Source organism: Argentina silus, assembly GCF_951799395.1.
Source record: "Argentina silus genome assembly, chromosome: Y".
In the NCBI taxonomy this organism is placed as follows: Eukaryota; Metazoa; Chordata; class Actinopteri; order Argentiniformes; family Argentinidae; genus Argentina; species Argentina silus.
Window position 1 is genome coordinate 21,487,330 of NC_139654.1, and position 10,638 is coordinate 21,497,967.

General features: G+C 45.5%; 1 protein-coding gene across 1 annotated transcript in view; it reads right to left on the reverse strand.

Moving 5' to 3' along the window:
- The window catches only part of LOC310823655 (ligand-dependent corepressor-like), a gene marked incomplete at its 5' end in the record, with an annotated part of 38,946 nt that extends 31,332 nt beyond the window's left edge, over positions 1 to 7,614 (reverse strand). The window contains one exon of the mRNA XM_083696535.1: positions 7,518 to 7,614. Within this exon, the coding sequence (XP_083552661.1) occupies positions 7,518 to 7,614 (97 nt within the window). The remainder of the gene's footprint in view (positions 1 to 7,517) is intronic.
- Between the last annotated feature and the right edge of the window lie 3,024 nt (positions 7,615 to 10,638).

Below are 10,638 nucleotides of genomic sequence, written 5' to 3' on the forward strand. Positions count from 1 at the left end.
TGTCACCGACTTTGAAACGTTGATGATATTAGCAGCTCTTTCTCTCTACCTCTCGCCAACACTGCTACCTCTCCTCCCAAACCCACTACACTACACTCAGTCTCTGGTTTATCAGCTTTTTTCCCCCCTGTCCCCTGATGACATTCTAAAACTGGTCACATCCAAGCGGGCAATCACCTGCCCCATCCCCCTTTCTTCAATCCATCTCCAAAGACCTCCTTCCATTCCTTAACACCATAATCAATCATAATAACAATAATCAATTCCCCTCTATCCACAGGATCTGTCCCAGCAGCCAGAGTCAAGCGTCTTCTCAAGAAACCAACTCTTGACCCATCTTCTGTCCATAACGACAGATCAGTATCCCTTCTCTCCTTCTTATCTAAAACCCTCTAACCAACTGTCTCACTACCTTCTTCAGAACAACCTCTCTAACCCTCACCAATCTGGCTTTGAAGTTGGGCACTCTACTGAGACTGCTCTCCTTGCTGTCACAGAGGCCCTCCACTCTGCTCGAGCTTCCTCCCTCTCCTCTGTTCTCATTCTTCTGGACCTGTCTGCTTGCATTCAACACAGTAAACCACCCGATCCTTCTCTCCACCCTCTCAGAACTGGGCATCTCTGGCTCTGCACTCTCCTGGGTTGTATCCTACCTGGCCGATTGCTCTTACCAGGTGACGTGGAGAGAAACGCTGTCCTCTCCACGAGCCCTCACAACTGGGGTCCCCAAGGGCTCTGTCCTAGGGCCCTTACTGTTCTCCCTCTATACCAAATCTCTTGGCTCTGTAATTTCCTCACATGGTTTCTCCTACCACTGCTACGCAGATGACACTCAACTCTTTCTCTTTTTCCCCCCTTCTGACTCACAGTGACCTCCTCCCAGACAGCCAAGAACCTTGAACCATTGACAACCACTTATCCTGTGTGGCAAACATCACAGCACGCTCCTATAGATTCTTCCTCTCCAACATCAGAAGGATACGTCCATTCCTCACCAGAGAAGCAGCTCAACTTTCAGTTCAAATACTTCTGGTGTTCAATCTCCCCAAATTCTCCCATGTCACCCCCCCTCCTGCGCACCCTTCACTGGCTCCCGGTAGCAGCCCGCATCAGATTCAAGACCCTGGTGATCACCTTCCTGGCGGCAAAGGGAACAGCCCCTCCGTACTTGCAAGCAATGGTCAGCCCCCAAACCCCTGTCCGATCACTCCACTTTTCCATCACTACTCGGTCACGGCTTTTCACTGTCCTGGCGCCCCGCTGGTGGAACGAGCTTCCCACTGCTGTCATGACTGCAGAGTCACTCCCTACAGTTAGATCCATATACACTCACCGGCCACTTTATTAGGTACACCTGTTCAACTGCTTGTTAACGCAAATATCTTATCAGCCAATCACATGGCAGCAACTCAATGCATTTAGGCATACAGACATCGTCAAGACGACCTGCTGAAGTTGAAACCGAGCATCAGAATGGGGAAGAAAGGTGATTTAAGTGACTTTGAACGTGGCATGGTTGTTGGTGCCAGACGGGCTGGTCTGAGTATTTCAGAAACTGCTGATCTACTGAGATTTTCACGCAAAACCATCTCTAGGGTTTACAGAAAATGGTCAGAAAAAGAGAAAATATCCAGTGAGCGGCAGTTCTCTGGGCGAAAATGCCTTGTTGATGCCAGAGGTCAGAGGAGAATGGCCAGACTGGTTCAAGATGATAGAAAGGCAACAGTAACTCAAATAACCACTCGTTACAACCAAGGTATGCAGAAGACCATCTCTGAACGCATGTTGAACCTTGAAGCAGATGGGCTACAAAAGGGGGTCCAACCCAATACTAGCAAGGTGTACCTAATAAAGTGGCCGGTGAGTGTGTGTATATATACAGTGGGGGAAATAATTATTTGATCCCCTGTTGATTTTGTTAGTTTGCCCGATTACAAAGAAATTAGTGGTCTATAATTTTTATGGTACTTTATTTTAACAAATAGACACAGAATATCAACAAAAAAAGTCCAGAAAAACATATTATATAAAGTTATAAATTAATTTGCATTTGATCGAACGAAATAAGTACTTGATCCCCAAGCAAAACATGACTTAGTACTTAGTGGAGAAACCCTTGTTGGCAAGCACAGAAGTCAGACGTTTCTTGTAGTTGGTCACCAGGTTTGCACACATCTCAGGAGGGATTTTGGTCCACTCCTCTTTACAGATCCTCTCCAAATCCTGAAGGTTTTAAGGCTTTTGCTTGGCAACTCGAAGCTTCAGCTCCCTCCACAAATTTTCTATTGGATTATGGTCTGGAGACTAGCTAGGCCACTCCATGACCTTAGTGTGCTTCTTCTTAAGCCACTCCTTTGTTGCCTTGGCCGTATGTTTTGGGTCATTGTCATGCTGGAAGACCCATCCACGACCCATCCTCAGTGCTCTGGCTGAGGGAAGGAGGTTCTCGTCCAAGATCTTACGGTACATGGCCCCGTCCATTGGCCCCTCAATGCAGTGAAGTCGTCCTGTACCCTTAGCAGAGAAACAACCCCAAAGCATAATGTTTCCACCTCCGTGTTTGACGGTGGGGATGGTGTTCTTGGGATTGTAGCATTCAGCATTTCTCTCCCTCCAAACACGACGAGTCGAATTTATGCCCAAGAGTTCAATTTTGGTCTCATCTGACCACATAAACACAGAAACACTAAAGAAATAAAATCAAAAATTCAGAACCAAAGAGTTCTCTGACTGAACACAGCACATCCTTCACACCCGAAATGTTCACAAAAACTTCTGTTTTTTTGTGAGTCTGTAAAAACCAAACTCCACCCTGAGCCGAGCTGCCAGCAGCCCACTCAGCATCAGAACCACATCCTCTGACCCCTCACACGGTTTTTCCTTGTTTTCCAAATAGCTAATTTGGCCAGTCCTGAAATGAAATTCATTAGTGTGTGTACAGATTTATTCTTTGCAAAGTAGTGTGGACCATAGATAAAAAAGGACAAAAAGAAAAATGTTCTCCTAAGCCCTGAAACCATGACTGCAGTCGGCTGAAAAGTCAAACCAATCTGGAACACTGAGTAAACAGATGGTATATTGTTTCTGTCTGCGAGCAGAAAGGACAGCTGTCCCCTGTGCCAGGATTGAGGTGCACCAGATACCCGTTTGTAGCGATGGCCCCATGTACAATCCTCCACTGGAGGTCACCTGTCCGTTTGTCAACAGGTGGTTTGTACAGGGACTGCCAACAGCCCCTCAGTGACAATCCTATGCCAAAAAACTCTGTCCACCTCGACACCTTCACCCTGCCAGGGAGCGTAAGTTTGAAACCTTCACGCTGATATGCTGGTTTCTTCCCCAGAGTCTCAAAGTCTCCCAACTCTGGTCTTTAGAGACAGCAGGATGTCCTCCTCATCCTGCCACTGTCCCACAGCAGGAGAGACAGCCAGAGAAGGAAATACATACTCATCCCATTGGCCAGACAGAGTATGGCCTTCAGCAAACGCACAGAAGCACGAAAGAAAGAAACACAGACCTCCTCCACCAGCCTGAGCAGTAGTCTGTTGGATCTGATGTTAAGCAGTTCAGCTAGCTGAGGGATAAAGGAGGTCTTCATGAGATGACCCAGCTTAACACAGCCAGCCTCTCTCAGTCTGGATCTCAGACAGAACCTGAGAGCTGATGAAACTGTTTCCAAACAGGGACTCCTCAAAGAGCCACAATCCCTGGTGTCATCACAGCCTTCCGATGGAAACTTAAAACCTGCCATGCCTGTAAGACAGACTGGTAAAAAGGTGTCAGACCAGTTAAATCCATGGATTGGAGCCGAAGCAGGAACAAGTGTTTATCATATCCAAAGAGTCCAGCCCTCCTCAGCAGCAAACAGGCAGTGTCTAATCATGGCAGGCCAAAGCTGTAAAGCAGTCTCTGAGCTGTCTGCAGCCTGAAGGCTGTGATTCGTGATGCAATGTCAACCAGGCCCTGTCCTCCCTCCTGTATCGCTGATCTCAGCCAGTGCTGCCCTGACCAGAAGAAATCCACAACTGCCCTCTGAATTCTTTCAATCAGGCCCCTTGGTGGAGGTAAGACTATCAGTCTGTGCCAAAGGGTCGAGGCAACCAAGTTATTGACGATCAAGAATCTCCCCCTGTAGGAAAGCTGAGGTAGCAACCATTTCCATTTAGACAGTCTGGCACACACTCTCTCCATAGCACCCTCACAGTTCTTCCTCTGAAACTCTTCTGTTACCAGAAACACACCCAACATTTTCATTCCCTGCCTTCCCCAGCTGAGGTTTCCTGGTAACTTTGGCATTTCCTTGTCTGCCCACTGCCCAACCTGCAAAGCTCCACTTTTTTCCCAGTTCACTTTTACAGAAGATGCCCTTTCATACATATCTAAACTACTACCCAGGAACTCCACATCTCTCTGGTCTCTGACAAACACATTAATGTCATCAGCATAAGCTGACACCACCAGCGAGGGCCGCTGAGGCAACCCTGGTAACATAAATCCTGATAGCTTAGATCTTAATCTATTCAGAAGAGGCTCAATAGCTAAAGAGTATAGCTGTCCAGAGATAGGACATCCCTGTCTAATGCCTCTCTGAACCTGTACTGGACAGGTCAGCCCACCACCCACTTTCACCAAACAAAAAGCTTGATAAAACAACAAACCCAACATTGATACAAAACCTCCAAAACCAAAAGCTCTTAAAGTGGAAAAAAGAAAACCATGGTCAACCCCATCAAACGCTTCTCCTGATCTAACGATATAATTCCAACATCAAATTATACAGTTTACAAATATCAAATAAGTCTCTCATGAGAAAAATATTATCCATGATAGATTATGGTAAATTTCTATAGAAAATAAATATTTGTAATTCCACAAAGGAAAGGTAGAGAGAGGATTAAGACCAGGACGGCCAGTGATTGATTTGTGAGGGGAGAGTAGTGGAGATGTTCTAAAGGTTACAGGAGGGAGCAAAGGTTAGAGAAAACAGATAACCAGGGCATGGGAAAGAAGGATATGGTCAACAGAAAAGAGAAGCAGATATAAATTTAACCAGTTGTGAACAAACCAAATGGACAGGACAAACCAGCTGAGAGCAGAAGATGGAAACGAGACACACTTTTTCTGTGAGAAAAACAGGATAAGGGAGAGAGGAAAACCCTAAGAAACAATGCACTGGTAGGTGAAGATAAGGTCAACCGTGCCAGGCCCTAGAATAATAGTGATAAATCTAATGAGCTCATCACCAATATGAAGTAACACGAGAACTGTCTTCACAAATAGGAGGGGAAACCTATTTGAAACTATAAAGCGGTTGACTGAAAGAATGTGTTCGCCTTTGCAAATGTGAACGACTTTTATTACTTGTGAATAAAAGTCTCTGGATAAACCATCAGCTCTAGTATCTGGCATTTTATTTCAAAGTATTTTTTGACTTGAAATTTCACCACACCCTCCATATCCTCTCTCTATCCATCCCTCAACATCCCTCCGTATCCTCCCTCTCCCTCTATATCCAATCTCTCTCTATCCATCCCTCAACATCTCTCTCTCTCTCCATATCCCCTCTCTCTCTCCCCATCCCTCCAAATCCTATCTCTCCATCCCTCAACATCCCCCTCTCTCTCTCCCCATCCCTCCAAATCCAATCTCTCTCCATCCCTCAACATCCCTCCATATCCCCCCCAATCCTATCTCTCCATCCCCCTCTCTCTCTCCCCATCCCTCCAAATCCAATCTCTCTCTCCATCCCTCAACATCCCTCCATATCCCCCCCTCTCTCTCCCCATCCCTCCAAATCCTATCCCCCTCTCTCTCTCCCCATCCCTCCAAATCCTATCTCTCTCTCCATCCCTCAACATCCCTCCATATCCCCCCCTCTCTCCCCCCATCCCTCTCTATCCCTCCATATCCTCCCTCCATATCATCTCTCTCTCTCCCCCCCCCCATCCATCCATATCCTCTCTCTCTGTATACACTCACCGGCCACTTTATTAGGTACACCTTGCTAGTACTGGGTTGGAACCCCTTTTGTAGCCTATCTGCTTCAAGGTTCAATGTGTTGTGCGTTCAGAGATGGTCTTCTGCATACCTTGGCTGTAACGAGTGGTTATTTGAGTTACTGTTGCCTTTCTATCATCGCGAACCAGTCTGGCCATTCTCCTCTGACCTCTGGCATCAACAAGGCATTTTCGCCCAGAGAACTGCCGCTCACTGGATATTTTCTCTTTTTCGGACCATTCTCTGTAAACCCTACAGATAGTTGTGCATGAAAATCCCAGCAGTTTCTGAAATACTCAGAACAGCCGTCTGGCACCAACAACCATGCCACGCTCAAAGTCACTTAAATCACCTTTCTTCCCCATTCTGATACTCGGTTTGAACTTCAGCAGGTCGTCTTGACTATGTCTACATGCCTAAATGCATTGAGTTGCTGCCATGTGAGTGGCTGATTAGATATTTGCGTTACCGAGCAGTTGAACAGGTGTACCTAATAAAGTGGCCGGTGAGTGTATATCCTATCTCTCTCTATACATCCCTCAACATCTCTCTCTCCATGTCCTCTCCCTCTCTTCATCCTATCATATCCTCTCCCCCTCTCTCTCTCTCTCTCCATCCCTCCATATCCTCGCTCTGAGTTTGAATCTAGTGATGTCATTGCAGCCATATATCTCTCAAAGACATCTGTCTGGTATTGAAATACCAGTATTGAAATCTTAGAAAAATAGCTCTGTACAGTCCAGTTTAAACAAATATAATAGGCATGTGTAAAATACAATTCCACAAATGTGTACATTTTAAAGCTTAAAATCACTTTTTTCTAAATTGTATATACTTTCTGTTGCGTAATTTGTCATTATTTCAGCAAAAATAAGATAACATACTGTGACCCCATCACTTACCATTCATGTTTTAACTCGCGGTTTTATTTTTAAGCCGCAAATATGGCGAAAAGCGAACCCGGAAGTCTTAATGGAGCTAGTTGGAGCTCACAGAACACATAAATTCCTGAGGGTTTTGGCTCACCTTACTTCCTCATTGCAGCAATGCGCGCACCCGAGGAGTGGTTTCAGAAAGCGTGTTGACCCCGAGTGCATAAACGAGCATCGCTCTCCCCCAACCAAAATATTATACTGTAAAAACAGGGGAGCGCGCAATTTGGCAAACGGAATATGCTATTTTATTGGTCGAGGCGCATTCCTGACTTCGTTGACACTCCCTCTAAAACAAATACACAATGCCGTTTTAACCAATTCAAGTAAAAGCACAAATACAGCAATAATAAATTACCGCACAGGGCCATGCCAAATCACCACAATGTATCACTATCACCTACCGCTCAAGCCTGACTGCCGAGGGAGGAAACAGTTGGAAGACAAAAAAAGTCGCTCCTTCGTGTTGCCTCTGACGGTCGGAGCTAGAATTCTTGCGCGACATATAGCGAATGTACCCACAAATCTGGCACATATGCAGCTGAAAATCTACATGTATGTTAGGCGTCCATCACAGAACATACTTACCTACACAATGAATGAATTTGTGCCGCCACGAGTCAAGTTCGTGCCGAAAGCCGCGCCTCCCGATAGTGCATTGCTGCTTCTTGCACAGACTCGCCATTTTCTACCAAGCCTTCTCAAGAGCGCGCACGTTGGGTAGAGGACGCGCTCCCAACGCAACATGAGCGTGCCCGCAATGAGATATATGTATTTATATATATATATATATATATATATATATATATATTAGTTATACATGATTTTGCATTTGATCGAAGGAAATAAGTATTTGATCCCCTACAAACCAGCAAGAATTCTGGCTCATACAGACCGGTTATATGCCCATGAGGCACACAGATTAGTCCCGTCACTTTAGGAAAAGTACTCCTAATCTCTGCTTGTTATGGGTATAAAAGATACCTGTCAATAGAATCAATCTCTTCCATTCCAACCTCTCCACCACCATGGGCAAGACCAAAGAACATTCAAAGGACATCAGGGTAAGAGTTGTAGACCTGCACAAGGCTGGAATGGGCTACAAGACCATCAGCAAGAAGCTTGGTGAGAAGGAGACTGTTGGTGCAATTATTAGAAAATGGAAGAAATACAAAATAACCATCAATCGCCCTCGGCCTGAAGCTCCATGCAAGATCTTGCCTCGTGGGGTAAGGATGATCATGAGAAGGGTGAGGGATCAGCCCAGAACTACACGGGAGGAGCTTGGTAATGATCTCAACCACAGTCTTGGGACCACAGTCACCAAGAAAACCATTGGTAACACACTACACCGTAACAGATTGAAATCCTGCAGTGCCCGCAAGGTCCCCCTGCTCAAGAAGGCACATGTACAGGCCCATCTGAAATTTGCCAATGAACACCTAAATGATTCAGAGAAGGCTTAGGAGAAGGTGATGTGGTCAGATGAGACCAAAATTGAACTCTTTGGCATAAATTCGACTCTTCGTGTTTGGAGGGAGAGAAATGCTGAATGCTACAATCCCAAGAACACCATCCCCACCGTCAAACACGGAGGTGGAAACATTATGCTTTGGGGTTGTTTCTCTGCTAAGGGTACAGGACGACTTCACTGCATTGAGGGGCCAATGGACGGGGCCATGTACCATAAGATCTTGGACGAGAACCTCCTTCCCTCAGCCAGAGCACTGAGGATGGGTCGTGGATGGGTCTTCCAGCATGACAATGACCCAAAACATACAGCCAAGGCAACAAAGGAGTGGCTCAAGAAGAAGCACACTAAGGTCATGGAGTGGCCTAGCTAGTCTCCAGACCTTAATCCTATAGAAAATTTGTGGAGGGAGCTGAAGCTTCGAGTTGCCAAGCAAAAGCCTTGAAACCTTCAGGATTTGGAGAGGATCTGTAAAGAGGAGTGGACCAAAATCCCTCCTGAGATGTGTGCAAACCTGGTGACCAACTATAAGAAACGTCTGACTTCTGTGCTTGCCAGCAAGGGTTTCTCCACCAAGTACTAAGTCATGTTTTGCTTGGGGATCAAATACTTATTTTCTTCGATCAAATGCAAATGAATTTATAACTTTATATAATGTGTTTTTTCTGGACTTCTTTGTTGATATTCTGTCTCTATTTGTTAAAATAAAAGTACCATAAAAATTATAGACCGCTCATTTCTTTGTAATCGGGCAAACTAACAAAATCAGCATGGGATCAAATAATTATTTCCCCCACTGTAGATTTTTTTGTACCTGTTTCCTCCAGCATCCGGCACTGAGTTTGAAGGTTGGCCTTAAAATACATCCACAGGTACATCTCCAATTGACTCAAATGATGTCAATTAGCCTGTCAGAAGCTTCTAAAGCCATGACATCATTTTCTGGAATTTTTCAAGCTGTTAAAAGGCACAGTCAACTTAGTGTATGTAAACTTCTGACCCACTGGAATTGTGATATAGTGAATTATTAGTGAATGTGGGGGGACATGCAGCGTTCGGCCTGTAGAGGGAGCTACAGGACCGTGGCCAGGGTTGTGTCGGCGAGGCTTCGTTGCACACCTGTTGCAAATGAAGCCTCGTTGGCTAGTGCTTAACATGTGTGTGCCTTTGTCATTTCAGTAGAGGGGCTGGGAACGGCGGAGCGGGAGAAAGCCGGAGGCTAGAAGACGACTGGAAAGTCGGAGCGATATTACGAATTGTAAAATACGAACTACTGTTTGAATAAACGGGTTATTCCCTCAACCACACACTGCGTCTGCCTCTGACGAACGAACATTATTACAGTGAAATAATCTGTCTGTAAACAATTGTTGGAAAAATGACTTGTGTCATGCACAAAGTAGATGTCCTAACCGACTTGCCAAAACTATAGTTTGTTAACATGAAATCTGTGGAGTGGTTAAAAAATGAGTTTTAATTACTTCAACCTAAGTGTATGTAAACTTCTGACCACAACTGTATGTCAGGTAATCTGCTGATTATCCCTTGCATGTCTTGCGTTCCCCAGGGCACATAGTGTCCTTGTGATCCTTTTACCAGGATGGGGCACTGGAGTCTGTCTGGTTGATGTAACGTTCCTCTATTTCTTAACACTTGTGTTGTTTGTCCTTCTCCTTCCTCATATCCCGTCTCTCCACTACCCTGGCCACTACACTTATTACCCTGTTCGCTTCTGGTTTCGGTTCATCTCCTGTATAATTCCTGTTTGTAACCTCTCCCTCAATTCTTCTGCTTCTTTCTCCTTCTGGGTCGTCCATATCTCCTGCCCCCACTCTTCCCCTTCATCAAACTCACTAAGTCAGTTGACCAGGCGGTTGACCAGGCGATCTCTTCCCCATATCTGGGTGTGCTGTGTGGCTGTTTCCCTTTTCTGCGTTCTCTTTGTTTGTTTGTTCTCTTTGTTCATTCGTTCTAGCTCCTTGTCTACTGCTTCCTGCAACAGTCTGTCATCCTTTCTTCGTTCTGACTCTGACTCCCATGTGCCTTTCTCTACCTGTTTTAGGGCTTCTTTAAACCCTGCATAGCAGTCAAGTTCTATGGGTTTCTCTGCTCCACTTTTTGTCTCACGTTTCTTCTCTTCCTCCTTTTTCTCTGGTCCTACCTCCACTTCTCCATCCAGGTGGATTGTTCCTGTTATTACAGGAAATTCCCCGTGACTGTAGGGTGGAGGCATTGACT